General features: G+C 45.1%; 1 protein-coding gene across 7 annotated transcripts in view; it reads left to right on the top strand.

Annotated features, from left to right (window-relative positions):
• The window catches only part of KCNT1 (potassium sodium-activated channel subfamily T member 1), a 201,179-nt gene that overhangs the window by 159,068 nt on the left and 23,766 nt on the right, over positions 1–18,345 (top strand). For all 7 annotated transcript variants that reach the window (XM_048823209.2, XM_048823210.2, XM_048823208.2 and 4 more), the window contains 5 exons: positions 1,409–1,517; positions 2,224–2,373; positions 2,698–2,936; positions 12,966–13,182; positions 16,512–16,617. In XM_048823209.2, the coding sequence (XP_048679166.1) occupies positions 1,409–1,517; positions 2,224–2,373; positions 2,698–2,936; positions 12,966–13,182; positions 16,512–16,617 (821 nt within the window). The remainder of the gene's footprint in view (positions 1–1,408; positions 1,518–2,223; positions 2,374–2,697; positions 2,937–12,965; positions 13,183–16,511; positions 16,618–18,345) is intronic.

Raw genomic sequence — 18,345 nt, 5'->3', positions numbered from 1 at the left:
GAAATTAATAGGCAGTGAGTTTAATAAAAACAAAATGAAGTACTTTTTCACATAAATGCACAATTAACCCGTAGAACTCATTGCCATGGGATGGTGCAATGGCCAAAAATATAACTGGGTTAAAAGAAAATAACTAGAGATGGTCAGGTCCATCAATGGCTATTAGCCAAGATGTCCAGGGATGCAACCCCATGTTTCTGGTGACCTTAAACCTTTTGACTGTCAGAAGCTGGGAGAAGACAGGGTGGATCACTCCAACTGCCCTGTTCTGTACACACCTCCTGAAGCTCTGGTACTCGCCATTGTTGGAGACCGGATACCATGCTAGAAGGACCTTTGGTCTGACCCACTATGACAGTTCTTATGTTCCTACATCTAGTAATGCTAATGCTAATGTGAGTCAAGGATTTAAGTCACTGGCAGAATAGTCCCCCTGGACCATTATGAGGAAGGGCAGATACATATCTACCAATTCAAAATACAACCAAACTTTTAAACCTTGCCAAAAGTTTCTGAAAACCTTTTAAAAATGTCGTGTTTGTATTTTTAGGTATGGTCCTTGTCTTTTAAGTGTTTTCCTGGGGAATGTCCCGAAATGGGATTGTAGGTTCGACAGTGTTGTAAAGTACAGTTTAGAATCTGTGATCAGGGAAATTACAATGAAGTGAGAGAGCTTTTCTTCTTTTCTTCTTTTCTGAGCGTTTGTTTATCCCCATGATAAACTTGCATAATTTGGACTGTGAATTCTGCCATCTCTCTGCCCTCAAATGACCATGTGGGATCAGTGGCAGGATTGGGCCTAAATTCAAGTATGTTACCAGATTATTATTTTTTTGGACTATGATCCATTTTTTTCTTGAAAGAGAACACTTGAGATTGAGTACAGCTCATCAGGCTGTCAGTGTGCTACCTCGTCCTTCATAGAATGAATATGGACCAGACCCTGGGGTTTGAAATTCATCCCTCTCCCCTTACTCTGCCTTTGGGGGTGGGCAGTGTCTGGATTGGGTTCTGTTTACTTGTCAGGTTTCCATTCTGTGAATCTGTCTTTCCTCCCTGCATTTATTCTCGTTTTCATTGCTCCCCATGTGTCATCAAGGATGGGTTTTTGATTAGTTGAAAACATCTATGGTACATACTGGAAACAAGATGTTTTTCCCTGTGGCCCCTTCTGTGCTTAATCAATCTGCGCAGACTTCACAGGGACTGGAACATAAAACAAATGATCTCCAGCATCCTCAAATAGCCATGCCTGCTGTGCACCCCCTCCCCCGCCATCCTCCCATGCATAGCAACTGGCTAGCTAGAAGATCATCCTTGGGACATTACACGTTGTAGGAGGTGTGTAAATTGGAAAAATGAAAGTGCTGCTCAGTGGGAAACAATTGCACTGTCTCTTTACTTTCAGATCATGTGGTCTGCGAGGAAGAGTGCAAATATGCCATGCTGGCTTTGAACTGCGTCTGCCCAGCAACCTCCACGCTCATCACCCTGCTGGTTCATACATCCAGGGGCCAGTGAGTGCTGCCGTTTTAGTCATGAACTGGCTTCTGTTTGTGGGAATGATTTTTGCACATTCTTCACTCTGAGGTTGTCGTCTTAACATTTGCATTGGGTTAAAAATAGAGATTGGGCCTGAGCTACAAAGTTTTTAGATCTGGATCTATATTGACTTAAATCTGCCTTGAGAGAACGAATGATCTTGTGTTAAAGGGACAGAGACTGTCCTGTGAGACAGGATGACAGCAGAGCAAACTTTGGGTCGTCTTCAGTCATTCCAGGAGGCTGTTGTCAATAATCTGCGTGACACATGGAGCAGTTGGGTCGGGGGCAGAGGTGTTCAGATGCCCTTCACTTTAGTCTGGGGTGGCAAACACAGCACCCACCTCTCGCTGCTGAGGGCCTGCCGAGCCTGACTCTTTAGGCATGGATTTTGAAGGCGCAGGCTCATCAATTCCCCCCTGCAATTCCCTTCCTGGCCACCAGCTTCCCCACTGATACATCCTTGGAAGGGCCCATCTGGACTGGGCCCATAATTCCCACAAGACCAGCTTTAACCTAAACAAGGCTCCCCCACTTGGTTTGGGCTCGGAAAGCATGCTGGCCTTCCAGGAAGTTGCCCGATACCACGGTGATGGGGGGAAAACCCTAGTGAGATCGCACTATGGTGGTGGAGCTGAGCACAAGCCCCTAACAGGCAGGGTTCTGTTCCTCTGGTTACAGAGAAGGCCAGGAGTCCCCGGAGCAGTGGCAAAGGATGTATGGGCGCTGCTCTGGCAACGAAGTATACCACATCCGCATGGGAGACAGCAAGTTCTTCATGGAATACGAAGGGAAAAGCTTCACCTACGCTGCCTTCCACGCACACAAAAAGTGAGCGCCAGCCTGGTTCAGTACCTCGAAGCCTTGGTGTGGGGATCCCTTGGGGCTTTTGGTACTGGTCTCACGGGTCGAGGTCGTTTAACTCTCTTGGTAAATAGCAGGGCAGTGAGGACTGGATTAATCCAGTTCCCTCCGACATTGGTTTGAAAAGTTGCAAAGTGAGAGGAGAGTTTACATTTGCTTTCATTTTCCGTGCGCTGGGTCAGTGACGCTGGTGGGAAACGTTCACTGAGGCCCATGCAGTAGCTTTGCAAAAGAAAACAGAGTCTTTTCTAGGGAGTGGCCTTGAATGTCCACATTGTACTTCTGCCTTAGGTATGGCGTCTGCTTGATCGGCATCAGGAGGGAAGAGAACAAGAGCATCCTGCTGAACCCTGGGCCACGGCACATCATGACGGCGTCTGACACCTGCTTCTACATTAACATCACCAAGGAGGAGAACTCTGCCTTCATATTCAAGCAGGAGGAGAAGCAAAAGAAGAAAGGGTTTGCTGGGAGAGGGATCTATGACGGCCCATCCAGGCTGCCTGTTCACAGCATAATTGCAAGTATGGGTGAGTCCTTCTAGCCCTCCCAATGGAAGAGAGGAAAGTAGCACAGGCTGTGTGAATGAGCAGAGTGACAGTATCTCCCACAAACCTCACTCTAATCTCCATGGGGCGTTCGTTTTTTGTTTAACTCCTGTTGAGTCCACTGTGAGTAATTCCTTCTGTGGTAGCAAACCAGGCCCCCTGCTCAAAGGAGTTTTGTGAGTGATAGATGTCTGGTAGTGAGCACATGGCTACTGGGATGTGAAACACCTTCACAACTAAGCGAGAGTGCTTTGCGATCCTTTTTCTGCTGAACACAAATGATCCAGCTCCTTTGGGTTGGATGAAACCAGAAACTTCACCCAAGACCCAAACCCAAACCTGAATTTGAACTGTTGTGAAAGCTGGAGAAAGTCAGGCTACTTTCAGTGGTTTCAGGGAGTTCTGTCTAATGGTTAGAGTATAGAATGGGGAGTTAGGATTCCTGGTTTGTACTCCTGCCTCTGCCACTGATGCGCTGTGGCCTCGGCCAAGTCACTTAACCTCCCTGACGTACGCTGTTTGCTGGCAAAGACACTTTCTCACCTCCAGTACTGCTCTTCCATTGAGAGCAACAGAGGAGGCTGCAGGATCGACAGGTCTCCAGTTGTGCTTGTGCATTTGTATCACCCTGTTGTCTAATCCCGCTCAGATCCATATGTACGCTGTTGCTTCCGCTGGTGCTATCATGGGTGGGAGCTGTACTGATGGAGAATTGTGGCTATGGAGTTTGCAAGCATAGATGCAGTTTCACCATCTATATAATGGGATAACACCACCTACCTCTTAGAGAGCTTGGGGCTTAGCTAATTTTGCAAAAAGCTTTAAGTGCTAAGAGTGCATGCTATTAAGCATTTCCTGGTTGTGCTAACTGCTACTAACTTCTAAGTAGTCATAACAATATGACAGATCCAGGATATTGTACTACTTCAAAATATAGTAGAAACAAATGCTGCCCTGAGTTACACGTTCATCGATTTCACTGGGAGCTCTGGGCTTAGGAATGATCCAGGCTGCCAAGGAAACAGCAAGCTCTGTACAGTTCTGTTACCTACGGTAATTAATGAACGCTCTCTCCCTTTCCCTTCTACCTTCCAAATTACCAACATCCCTTCGCTGCAGAAATAGCCACTTTCCCTGCTCTTCTGTATGACACTTCCCTTCCCCCTCCTTGCTGTCTATTGTTCAGTAGCGGAAGAGTCACAGGGGAAATTAACTTTCTCCCATTTCCCCTCTGCAGGGAATCCAGCCCCACCCTTTTTGGTCTCTGGAGAAATGGAGCCAATTTCTCTTTGGCAAATTTGTTTTAATCTGCACTGAAGGATCTCGTACTCTGCAGCGGTGCAGATGACAAATGAATAAGTCAGTAGCACTCGGCTCGTTGGCTTCTTACAAGGAAAACAGAGGCAGGGAGAAAAAAACAGTTGAAAATATTGCCAGCGATGGAGTCCCACATGGCCCTTCGCACAGCAGATGTCTGTGTATCCACCCTTTTGAAATAGCTCAGACCACGTGCTGTCGAGCAAAAGGGAGCTCTTTTCTCTCATCCTTTTGCACATGCTATTGCTGGTCTTCAGCTTCAGTCCCCAGACAGAGTGAACCCCTGAAGTGGTTTCTTGAGCATTCATGTTCCTACCTTTGGCAAAAGCAAGCAGTATAGTGTACTGGGGAGGGAAAGCTCTGTAACTGCACCTGCGTCATCTCCCTGCCAGCGCAGGATCATACGTGCTCTTGCTGGGAAAAGTAGTCGGTACTCAACAAACAGCTAAGTGAAATCATTAGGAGAAGCTTGTCTTGCCATCCGCTTCTACAGTAAGAGAATGTAGAGAGAGGCCACTGGGACAGAGCAGTAGGATGTAGCTTTCCTGTTGTTTCCCCTAGTGAATGATCGTTTGTTTTAAAATTGCTCTTAGCAGTGAAATGCCATAAGCAGGTTATTAAAGTGTTTTATGTTGGTCATGCAGCTGGCCCCTGCTCTCGCCCTGGCTCACAGCTATTTCATAGCCGAACTGAGTGCTGGGAAAAGCTGCAAGGCTTGGGTAGAGGTTTTGATGCATGGGGCTCTCTCTTCCACACACTGGAGAGACAGAAATCTGGGAAGCTGCCCAGGTATGCAGGGGATACTTAGGGCCATGTTGTCCCCTCTGCAGCAGCTCCCCGTGCTCTACAAAGATCCCTTTGTGGGTGCACAGTGGGAATTAGGAAGGGTGGATCCAGGGACCAGCTTCTCTAGAAGGCATTGCGGCCAGCTGCCCCTGGGACGCATCCACTGGGAGTTAATGCTGCGACCAGCAGACTCTGCTACTCTACGGCCATGAGAGACGCCTCCACTGGCAGCCTGGCTCCTGCTGGAGCCTCATTGCCAGGGGAGCGGGGGCCCAAGCACTAGCAAGGAGCGGAAGCCATTCCTGGTGGGAGTTGTCCATTACTTCTGCCTCTATCCCCTGTCTCACGAGGCCCCAGGATCTGCCGGGTTGGACGGCCAGGCCTCATGTCTGCGGGAGTGCTGGCTTCCCAGAGCTGTCCCTTTCAGGAGGGTTCGACCAAACCCGCCTTGCTTGTGAAGTGCGAGAACATGCCTGGGCGAGACTGGAGTTGCAGCAGCACAGGACAGTTCTGAGGCGGGGGTTAGTTTGCCTCGGACGTATTTCTGCTGGAGCTGGGTCATTGCTCTGCACGGTAAATAGGATTTGCAGCGTGACAGAAGGAGTGCACTGTGGTACTGTGTGAATCGGTCACAGAGAGCTCAGCAGCCACAGCCTGCAGAAGGGAAGGTCTGCTCTCCTTTTGCAGTCGTTTTGGCTACTCCCTGCACTTGGCCTGCGAGGTGCTCTCCTGCTCTGCTGTCATTGCAGAGGGTGATAGACAGCAGCTTTTCAGTAGTCCCCTGTAGCCCTCTGGTTTTAGGCTATGCCTCCATATTTCACTGACTAGTTCCAGGGCTTATAGTAACGAAGCTCCATTCCTTTGCTGCGGAAAGCAGTGAGGCTCTGTCACTGCTGGCTTTTCAACTGCATGGCCTGAGCGGGCTCAGCTGTATCTGCTATGATTCATCCTCCTCCCTGTGAGCTGTAACCTTGCCAGCAAAATTCACCGCTAAGTACTATGTTGAATTATTCCCAACGAAAAAGGCTTGGCTGGATCGACCTCTCCTAGATGTAACAAAATGACAGCAGAAGAAAGTATTTTTGTTCTGGGTTTGCACTGCCCTGAGCACAATGGGGTCCTGCTCCCTGACGGGGGCTCTCAGGCACTGCATACAACTATAATTAAAAAGGGTAGGGTGCCCATGGCTTTACCCACATAGCTCTCTGTACACAGCTGACCAAAATGTTCCCTCCTAGCATTCTGTTCCTGAACCAGCCACTGTCGGCTGTGTCTATGGACAGCTCGGATTTCCTTATCTGACTTGCTACCACACACAATTTTGGTGAATAAACTAGAGTGATACAGAATCAACATGGCACACATTAAATGCTGGTTCACTGACAGGTCTCAAAATGTAATTGTAACCAGGGAATCTGGGTGAACTAGGTGTGTTTTCAGTGGGGTCCCACAGGAATCTGTTCTAGGTCCTACTCTATCTAGCTTTTTTTTTTTTTTCAACGACCTGGAGGAAAACATAAACTCATCACTGCTAAAGTTTGCAGATGACACAAAAATTGGGGGAGTGTTAGATAATGAAGAGGACAGGCACCAGATACAGGGTGATCTGATCTCTTGGTAAACTGGGCAGAAACAAACAATATGTGGTTTAATACAGCCATGTGTAAATATATACATCTAGAACAAAGAGCGTAGACCATACTTACATGTTCCTGGGATAAGGACTTGGAGGTCATGGTGGATAATCAGCTGAACATGAGCTCCCAGTGTGATGCTGAGGCCAAAATAGCTGAAATACTCCTTGAATGCATAAACAGGGGACGACTGAATAGGAGTAGAAAGGTTTTTCATCTGTATTTCGCACTGATGCAACCACTACTGGATTTTTGGGTCCAGTTCTGATGTCCACATTTCAAGAAGTTTGTTGATAAATTGGCAAGGGATCAGAGAAGAGGTACAAGCATCATTAAAGGACTGGAAAACGTGCCTTATAGTGATAAGACTCGAAGAGCTCAAGTATTTAGTTTAACAAAGAGAAGGTTCAGGGGTGACTTGACCACAATCTGTGAGTACCTACACAGGGAACAAATATTTGATCATGGGCTTTTCAGTCTAACAGGCAAAGGTATAAAAAGATCCAATGGAAGTTGAAGCTAGACAAGTTCAGACTGGAAATCAGGCAGTGGGAGTAATTAACAGAGAGAGTAATTAACCATTGCAACAACTTACCAAGGGTGGTGGTGGATTCTCCATCACTGGCAATTTTAAAATCAAGGCTGGATGTTTTTCTAAAAGATCTGCTCTAGGTCAAACAGGAATTATTGTGGGGAAGTTCTCGGGCCTGTGCTATAGAGCTCGGACTAGATGATCACAGTAGGCCTCTCGGGCCTTAGAACCTATGACTCTGTAAAACAGGGATAATGGTACTTCTCCCCTTCTTGATTCTCAGATGGCAATTACTCCCTGCAGGTGCTAAGTTGTGTTATTGCCCAGCATGTCCATTAGCATTAAAGTTACTTGCTCCCGTAAATACCCCATGCCTTGGAGAGAAGAATAGGCTCTGTTGTCTGCATTTTAAATCATGTTTATCTTGCATAACTTGTCAAATGGCGCAGGTCGCGCTGAAGTGCGTGGTGCACTTTCTCCAAAAGGCCATGAATCCTTTTTTCCAGCTTCTCTCTGGGCAGCCTGAAATGGGGGGTTTGTCGGGAGAAGCCAGGCACAACAGGAGATGGTATTTCAGACAAATCATTTATCCATTTACACTCGAGCATAAACTTGCAAAAATTCTCCCAGCAGCAAGACACAAAGCTCCTCGCTGAACAGCACTGGCTGATGTTCTTGTTACTTGGCTTGTTCTCAGTGGGAGCCTTTTCAAAACTCAGATGAGAGAGAGAGATAGAAATTATATTCTTCAAGTAGGTCACTCAGCATTCAGCTAGTTGGCTAGCAACAAGGGGGAGCAAGCCGAACTCCTGCACTTTGTTCACTGTGGCATTCACCACTTTTGTAGCTATTTAAAAATATTTGCGTTTGACAAAGACTCATGAAACACCGATGGTCACGATTTCCAAAAGTGATTGCTGAGTTTGATTTGCCAACTCAATACACCTTAAAAGCACCTGATTTTCAGAAAGTGCTGAGCACCCCCCCCCCCTCCGGAAAGTCTCAAGGTGGGCACCCAAAGAATGGAGGAACCCAGAATCACTTCTGAACATCTTGGCCCAAGTAGGTAGGAAAAAAGAGGTGGGATTTTTTTCAAGGATGTGAGGAAGAAAAGTGCCCAAGTCCCACTGAAAGTCACTGGGTGCCTAATTCTCTTATGTGGGCTGAAAAATCCCACCCAGACTCTCCATTTTGAATATTTAATGAGATGGCAACATTCCAGAGTAAAGTTCTGGCCTTGCTTTGTTCTGGCTTTGCATGTTTTAGCACCCCACATTGAGCCACACTTATTTTACAAAATGGATGGAGCTGACAGGGGTTATAATGGGTGAGGAAGAGGCGCAAGCCCGGGGCTGGAGGTGCATTGTCTTTGTGAGACAGCAGGAGGCTATGAATCAGTGAGGCTAACAGCTCCCCGCTGCTATGAATTACAGCGTGGGAAAGAGAGAGATTCGTAAAGGTAAAACTGAAAGAGTTAAGAAAAATGATCCTGGAGTTCTCTGGACAAACGCTCCTCTTAAGAGCCGTCCACAGTGTGGGTGGATGGTGGTGTTAATAATACCACTCCGAAAATCTTTAGGCCCTTCCGTCAGCAGATTGCACCATGTTTTACCAATGTGAACAACTGTGAACTAATCACCTGAACGCACAACAACCCATGATCTTGGTAAGAGGGATGTGTTCAGTGTGGCGCTTTAGCCACCACCGAGATGCTGCTGCATGTGGGCTGCAGCTTGATATAAACTGCCTCTCCTACAGGAGGTTTGCCAGGATACCTAGATCAGTGTAGCTGAGCCACTGTACGCAGTATAGATCTCCTTTTCAGCTCCTGACTACATCCGACCCACCCAAGATATTGTATCGATACACAAATAGGTTTCTACCGGCCATTTCGAAAGATACAGAGTGTTCCACTTAAACATAAAAGGATATGAGACGTATTAGTCTGGCATGGGTATTTTGCCAGGGACTTCTCATTGTATTTTTTAAATTCCCAGGTGTCTGACATTTTCATTTGACTCTGACTAATCCATGTTTAAAACAAAAGCCGCTTTTCCAGTCATTCTTGTAATATTCTCCTTGGATCCCTGCTCCAGTTTCTATTGTGGCCAAAGCTATACCCACATTTTAACAAGAACTTGGACATAGTTTAGTGAACTTGGAATGTGGAACTTATTTATGAATGCAAGAAGAATTAGAGGTTTTAAACTTTTTTTTTCTTTGAATCTCAAATGTTTGAGGATTCTTTGATGAGGAATGTAGATGGCAAGGGTGTAATTCGTAAGTGTGTAAGGGATTGAAGAGACTTGAAGTTCAGTGGGATTTACGCACCTAAATCCCTCAGTGTTTCTGATCATCTCTCCCATGATAAATAGTATGGTGACCTTTTAAAAGCCTTGTAGTTCTACAGCTAAGACTTTTCAGAAAAAGACTAGCACAGACTATTCGTTATAGGCTATGTTTTAGTCACGTGTATTTTTAGTAAAAGTCATGGACAGGTCAGGGGCAGTAAACAAAAATTCACGGCCCGTGACCTGTCCATTACTTTTACTGCATTTCCCTAACTAAAACTTGGGTGAGGGGACTGCAGGTGCTCTGGGGTGTGTGGATCCATGGCTTCCATGACCTCCGTGACAGACTCACAGGCTTAGTTATAGCCCATAATGCCAGTGGCTGCTTGCTCCATCGTGGGGTCACTGCTTCAGCATCCAAAAAGAGCACAAGATCTGCTGATGAGCTGCTTGGAAACCAGGCCACGTGAGGAGGGGCGCAGCTGCCACGTGGGGATAATTTCACATTGTATGTTATGATGTGATTTTTCTGAACCAAGCTATTAGGACTCCAGAATGTTCGTAAGCAGCAAAATACTTGCTATAGCAACGATGCAAGCAAACAGAACATTCTCATTTTTGAAACTATGGGAGACAGTGGTTGCCCTCAAATGTTCCGGTCAAGTATGGGGTTGTTTGAGTTCAAATATAGTAAGAAAATGTATTGTGCTATCCGGGGAATTCAGTGAGTTGAAAAATAGCAATTAGAATCACAAATAAGAATGGGTCAAACTGAGGGAAGATGTTACACCTCCTCAACCCACCCCCAAAATCCAGCTCTGTCGCCGTGATATACCACAATGAGACTTCCCTCACCCAAGAGCTCCATAATCTGATCATCCCTTGCCTGACATGTGAGCTCTGCCGAGCAATGAAATTGTTCATTAGTGTGTTTACATGTTTATTGTTTGGCTTCAGAGTCAATGTCCCCTTGGAATTGAATAGGATAAACTCGGGCGTATCATAGAATCATAGAATATAAGGGTTGGAAGGGACCCCAGAAGGTCATCTAGTCCAACCCCCTGCTCGAAGCAGGACCAATTCCCAGTTAAATCATCCCAGCCAGGGCTTTATCAAGCCTGACCTTAAAAACCTCTAAGGAAGGAGATTCTACCACCTCCCTAGGTAACGCATTCCAGTGTTTCACCACCCTCTTAGTGAAAAAGTTTTTCCTAATATCCAATCTAAACCTCCCCCACTGCAGCTTGAGACCATTACTCCTCGTTCTGTCATCTGATACCATTGAGAACAGTCTAGAGCCATCCTCTTTGGAACCCCCTTTCAGGTAGTTGAAAGCAGCTATCAAATCCCCCCTCATTCTTCTCTTCTGCAGGCTAAACAATCCCAGCTCCCTCAGCCTCTCCTCATAAGTCATGTGTTCCAGACCCCTAATCATTTTTGTTGCCCTTCGCTGGACTCTCTCCAATTTATCCACATCCTTCTTGAAGTGTGGGGCCCAAAACTGGACACAGTACTCCAGATGAGGCCTCACCAATGTCGAATAGAGGGGAACGATCACGTCCCTCGATCTGCTCGCTATGCCCCTACTTATACATCCCAAAATGCCATTGGCCTTCTTGGCAACAAGGGCACACTGCTGACTCATATCCAGCTTCTCGTCCACTGTCACCCCTAGGTCCTTTTCCGCAGAACTGCTGCCTAGCCATTCGGTCCCTAGTCTGTAGCTGTGCATTGGGTTCTTCCGTCCTAAGTGCAGGACCCTGCACTTATCCTTATTGAACCTCATCAGATTTCTTTTGGCCCAATCCTCCAATTTGTCTAGGTCCTTCTGTATCCTATCCCTCCCCTCCAGCGTATCTATCACTCCTCCCAGTTTAGTATCATCCGCAAATTTGCTGAGAGTGCAATCCACACCATCCTCCAGATCATTTATGAAGATATTGAACAAAACCGGCCCCAGGACCGACCCTTGGGGCACTCCACTTGATACCGGCTGCCAACTAGACATGGAGCCATTGATAACTACCCGTTGAGCCCGACAATCTAGCCAGCTTTCTACCCACCTTATAGTGCATTCTTCCAGCCCATACTTCCTTAACTTGCTGACAAGAATACTGTGGGAGACCGTGTCAAAAGCTTTGCTAAAGTCAAGAAACAATACATCCACTGCTTTCCCTTCATCCACAGAACCAGTAATCTCATCATAAAAGGCGATTAGATTAGTCAGGCATGACCTTCCCTTGGTGAATCCATGCTGGCTGTTCCTGATCACTTTCCTCTCATGCAAGTGCTTCAGGATTGATTCTTTGAGAACCTGCTCCATGATTTTTCCAGGGACTGAGGTGAGGCTGACTGGCCTGTAGTTCCCAGGATCCTCCTTCTTCCCTTTTTTAAAGATTGGCACTACATTAGCCTTTTTCCAGTCATCCGGGACTTCCCCCGTTCGCCACGAGTTTTCAAAGATAATGGCCAATGGCTCTGCAATCACAGCCGCCAATTCCTTCAGCACTCTCTGATGCAACTCGTCCGGCCCCATGGACTTGTGCACGTCCAGCTTTTCTAAATAGTCCCTAACCACCTCTATCTCCACAGAGGGCTGGCCATCTCTTCCCCATTTTGCGATGCCCAGCGCAGCAGTCTGGGAGCTGACCTTGTTAGTGAAAACAGAGGCAAAAAAAGCATTGAGTACATTAGCTTTTAGGGCGTAAATGTTCTCCACATTTTCAGAATGGGTTGGTTCAAGTTTTGGCAGATGTTTTTCCCCCCAGGTTTTTATAAATCAAACCAATGTTATAAATTCCCAATGAAGGATAGAAATCTTGCCTGTCGATGGCTTTGGATGTCATTGTGAATGTGTCAGACAGCCTAAGAGGTGCAAATATTTCCCAGCTGTACAGTGAAGGGAGCACCTTAAATACCGATCATTACCCTGATGAACACAGATTCAGTTTTGCTCTATAGCAAACCTCTGTCAGTATAAGGGCTCAATCCTGCAAGGTTCTGGCCCCAATCCAAAACACATAAGTACATGCTTAACTTTGAGTGCAAGCAGTCTTACTGATACGGCAGAGCTAGTGAAAGCTCCCCATCTTATGTCTGGGATATAAGTGTTTGGCTACCCTTTATATCAAGGTTCCATTTAGAAATTATTAATAGCTGTCTTAATTAAAGAGGTAACCAATTTTTAGAGTCCAATGGGTCAATAGGTTGCTTAGAACCATCTGCAACACCTTATGCTGATGTGCTTAGAACCATCAATAATATGTCCTACTGATGTCTGTAACATGCTTATACCATCTGTTCATCATTATTAGCTGATTTTGTAGACTGTTTATAAATAGAACCTTAATACAAAGTGCGACTGGATGTTCTTCCTGTTCTTTCTTCCCTGCAGTGCCATTGGATTTATTTTTTGCTATTTATATTGTCCTTCCTCCCTCTTCTTTTCCAGGTACAGTAGCCATGGACCTGCAGAACACGGAATGTCGTCCTGTTAACAGCAGCAAGCTGACCCTGCCAGCTGAAAATGGATCAGGTAACAGACGGCCCAGCATTGCCCCGGTCCTAGAGCTAGCAGACAGCTCTTCCCTCCTGCCCTGTGATCTGCTCAGCGACCAGTCAGAAGATGAGATGACTCAGTCAGATGACGAAGGACTTACTGTTGTAGAGTGAGTTGCCATTTGAGAGCATCATCTCTTAATGTTAGTGTCACTGCATCATCATAAGCAATCAACTCCTATGGGGGTTGGGATTTTCAAAAGACTTTAAGGGGTTTATATGTCCAATTACCATTGTCTTTCAACTAATTCATTATCATTATTATTATTATTTATTATTTATTATTATTTCATTACTTTTACTGTGGTAGTGAGTAAAGAGTCCTGAGCATGGACCAGGATGGTGGTTGTTATAGAAACACATGCCAAAAATGACACCTGCCTCAAATTGCTTACAGTCTAAGTACCCTGGGTTCCTTTGAAAACCCGAGCTGTGAAGTTTAAAGTTGGTGAGCTTGCTACGACTATTATTTACTATTTGTATTGGGATAACCTCTATTATTATTTATTTGAATTATTGTACCTACCTAAGCAAGCTGCACTTCTGAGCTGTGCTTTGAGTTGATACAATGAGACATCTCCCAACAATTTGCAATAAATACACATTCTTTGCAGTTTTTTGTTAATCCTCAATAATCAGGTGTAAACAATCCATCTGGGTTTACCATAACCCTGTCTCTAAATCTAACAGTTACCACTGATCTTGTCTCTTCCTTCTTCAAGGCACTGGGCACACATATATTCATCTAAATCTCAATTTATTTTGAATTAAAGATTCTCTCTAAAAAAAAGTTTGAGAGTTGCAGAAATTGCTGGAAATTAAAGATTTACAAGCCTATGTTAGAGCTACAGTAAATACTGCAGATTGTTCAGAAGAAAGAAAAATTAAAGGAGAGAGGTTTAGAAAGACAGGAATTGCCAGACTAGCTCAGATCAGTGGCCTGCTTCTGACAGTGGTCTGCACCAGTTGTTTCAGAGGAAGGTGCAAGAAACCCTGCAGAAGGCAGTTATTCAAAGAAGAAAATATTTGTAGTGCATAAACTATATTGGAGCTATAAAAGCACCAATCTGCAATTTTTGAGCATGCATCTTTAAAAGCAAAGATCCTGTGCTGAAGGGTGCTACTCTCTATGATGCCATCGGGTAATTCGATCAACCCCAGGGTGAAGGAACGAGGAATCATGCCTAGACAGGCCCTAGCTAAAATACAGTCATACAGTCCTGCCTATATGGATTGGAGTTACGGAACAATAAAATCAGATCTAAGGGAATTTGCAATCTGAGCTGCGTTCTGTGTGGGTTTTTCTTTTTCATCAAGGGACGTCTCAGTTAAATGTACAGCAATAAAATGATTTCATGTGGCAGCTGCTTGAATAACAGAAATTAGGGATGGTGGAGATCTAAGAGGTAATCTGGCTCCTCCGACTCGTAGCCAGTGCACAGTTGTTCCCCGCAGCGTATTGTCGAATGTTTTTCCGGGTTAAGTTCCGGTGACCCAGGCAGTGGTTTCCCTATCACGTCTCTTGGGTCACCATTCCAAAGTCTAATGCCTTCACTATGCTAAGGATTTGCAACCCCCGAGCCCGAGTTACGCTCCACCATTATAAAGTGCAGCTTTCCTGGTTTACACTAGGAGTTTGTACTACTGCAGTGACATCAGTGACTGAAGGCGGGAATTGGGGGTACATCCCTAGGGAAGACAAAGCCCAGTAGGCTTCAGCATTAGGGGATTTTTCTTGCTATCCAGCCTAAATTTTCCTTTGGTCAATTTTTCTCATGACTCCTACTTATATACTTGAGCTGCTAATTTACACCTGTGTGAAACACACAAAGAAAGCATGAGTCTGCCCTGGGATGGACAAAGGGAGAGTAGTGAGCCTGCTTAGCTTTGAATCAGGGACCTTTTCAGGTTAGGCACACCTGGCTGTTGCCTGCAGATGCTGTAAAAAAGCATCTGTCTTTTGTTTATTACTGATAAGCTACAGGCACGAGAGCTTAACAGTTAATACAACAATAATTTGTATGTACAGCTCCTGGTGCCATGGGGCTTTGTTCCTGATTGAGGCCACTGGGCACTCCCATACTATGAACGTTAAATTATACTATTGATAGCACATTGCTAAGGCCTTGATCTTGGTCCTGTCAAGTTCAGTGGGACTTTTGACTTCAAAGAGAGCAAGGCCAGTATTGAAGTGCAATGCAGGAGTCACCAGCGAGAACGGAAAAAAGTCCTCAGATCTGTGCTGTCTATTAAAATAGCCAGCAGGGCTCATCTTGGTATTTTGCATTTTCCAGTGGAGTGGAAGAACAAACCCAATGAAATTAGTTTACCCTTCACTAAAATCCTGTTGGCATAAATTAACCTCCCGAGAATAGTTTTTACTCTGCTTCTGCTATATTGCTGTGGAAACTGTGATTGAATGTTATCAGCAATGACATGCTGAGCCGAGCAGAAATTATGTCAGGGATGAATATGGTTATAAAACAGTGCTGGAGCAACACCATGTGGTCAGTTCAGTGTGTTCAAACGTTAGCTTGTCAGACATTGACGGTGAAGCAGTTTTGCCTTATTCCCAGTTCCTTGCTTGCAGTTTTGGAGAAGCATCCCTTGACCTCTGAAGAAGTCACACTGAGCTAGAAGCACTCTGTGGACTTAGCAGAATTTCCCCACCAGCTCCCTTTCCTCTGCTACCTCAGGGGCAGGGAAAGGATTGTATTCTGCATTCTCCATCATTAGGGAAGTAAAATGTTGATTCCAGCTGTAAAAATATTAATGTAAAGTAGCAGTCAGTATTGCATTCATTTGTGACATTGCTTTAATGAATCGTGTGTGTGTATGTGTGTGTGTTTCTCTCTGTGTTGGCTCTTACAAGATAAACAATTTGTGCAGATGCATGTGTCCACACTCACTCAAATTTATTTGGCTTATAATTTAACGTATACTTTTAATTACTTGTAAGCTGAAAGCTTTCTATTCCTTCAGTTATATCAGGAACACAAATTACAGCATGTCCAGTATGTTTAAAAAAAACCTGCCTACAAATATGCTGTGAGACTGTGAATCTGTATCGGGCTTGAAACTCTATGCCATTCTGTGATGTTTAGATTTAAGATGTGGGTTCAGGCCCATTGCTTCTAGATGCCTTTATCTTCCACAGTCTGCTTAGTTCTCTGGCTGTCCATGAGAACAAAGTCTTTAAAAGATATTCCCCAAGCCTGGAAATGGCAAAAGTATTTTCAAATAAACTTATCTTGAAAAATTCCTAGGCTGTTTTGGAAGAATTTATAAAACATCCTTACTGTGATCTGCATAAACCCATGAGGTTCCAGTGTTTCTAAACAGTCTGTGTATGGACAAATGTGTTTGCCAGGGCAAATAAGTGTTCCTTGTGTGTGTGAAAAATATACACGTGCTCTGATGCATGTTGTCTCCTCTGCAGATATGTGAAAGGCTACCCCCCGAACTCGCCCTACATTGGGAGTTCTCCCACTTTGTGCCACCTTCTACCTGTAAAAGCCCCTTTCTGCTGCTTGAGGTTGGACAAGGTAAGAGGCTGCTGTGACAGTATTTAAAGGTTCCAGTGATGTTATTTGCACTTGCATTTGTGGCAGGGGCTTGAAGCACTTTACTAAGGTAGGGCAGCATTATTACCTCCAATGGTGAGAACACAAGTCTGGGTGTTCAATTCCCAGCTCCACCACAGATTTTGTATGTGATCTTGGGCATGTCATTAAATGTGTGTATCAACTTCCCATCTGTAAAATGGGGACATTAGTATTTTCCCTAGTCTCAGGGGTTGAATGAGGATAAATACATTAAAGATTGTGAGGAGATCAGTATGGCTATGGGGGCCATATATGCACCTTAGATAGATAGAAGTGCAGTTACACTGGGTCAGTGATAGGGATGAGAATAGACCCTACATCTGCTCATAGCCTCTTCGCTGGCTGCCAGGGGAATAGGTGTAATGCTTACCTGGGAAAACGAGAATGTGAAAACACCTGCTTTTTGACAGCAGCTTAAGTGCATGATCCGAAACGTGCCAGGCCAGTCCTGTGCAGACCCCACCGTGTAGCAGAATGAGTCACGCGGGAGCTGTGATTTGACACTTTGCCTGTCTGCTGGTGGTTACTTTGTGGCTTTGTAAAGCGTTTGCTTTCCTCGCACTGTTATCTGTGAGAGGGCTGGAAACATTTTATTGAAAGATGGAGGAGCTTCTCTAGTTTTCTGTGGTAAACTTTTTCTTTTAAGCAATAATTACATGGCTCTGTACTGATAACCCAGTTGTTTTCTGTGTATTGCACCTTGAAGTTCCCAGACAACTGGTGTCTTCAGTGGCAGCTGCCATTTTGCGAGGCAGCATGTTACAGAGCAGACACTGTGCTCACTCCCAGTGAGACTTTACTTTTGTTCTTCCTTTGCTTGTTTTTCCTTAATATAAGCTAACTCATTCTGAGGAGGGGCCAAACTAGTACAGTTCGGCTGCTTTTCATTGCCCTGCCAGTGAAATTTAGTCTGAAAGCCGGATTAACTGAGCCTGGCAGAGTGACCCCCATTTAAGCATTATCTTCCAGCGGCATGGAGCCAACTTATGGGCTCTCACACCACTTGCCAGGACATCTTCATGCATCAGTCCTGCAGCTGTAGTTTGGCCAATTTGGTCTTTTTCAGCTAGCATAAGTTAGAGCAGCAGGTTAACGGGAGTGCAAAAGTAAGGTTGAAGACACCTGTGGGACACATACTTAGCTGGTGTGAATTGATGGTTCCCACCAGCTGAGGATCCAGCCCTATGTAGGGGAACCATATTAGTTTTAACTTAAACTCAGAATTAGTCTCAGTGATGTGTTAGAGGCTTGTCGATCTCTAGGCGTTGATCCACAAGGGAAACATCTGAACTTCAGGGCATGCCTGGGGGGTTCCCCAAAACCAGCTTTGATTTCATTGTTGGGAACTGGTCATGTAAAAACAGGTTTCAGAGTAGCAGCCGTGTTAGTCTGTATCCACAAAAAGAACAGGAGTACTTGTGGCACCTTAGAGACTAACAAATTTATGAGAGCATAAGCTTTCGTTGGCTACAGCCCACTTCATCAGATGCATTGAATGGAACATATAGTAAGAAGATTATTTTTATATGTATGTATGTGTGTGTGTGTGTGTGTATATATATATATATATATACACACACACACACACATACAGAGAAGGTGGAATTTGCCATACAAACTGTAAGAGGCTATTAGGCTAATAGCCAGGCTAATAGCCTCTTACAGTTT

The sequence above is a fragment of the Caretta caretta genome, chromosome 16 (assembly GCF_965140235.1).
Source record: "Caretta caretta isolate rCarCar2 chromosome 16, rCarCar1.hap1, whole genome shotgun sequence".
Lineage (NCBI taxonomy): Eukaryota > Metazoa > Chordata > Testudines > Cheloniidae > Caretta > Caretta caretta.
The sequence above is the reverse complement of the archived record's forward strand: the minus strand, read 5'-3'. Positions and strand labels throughout refer to the sequence as shown.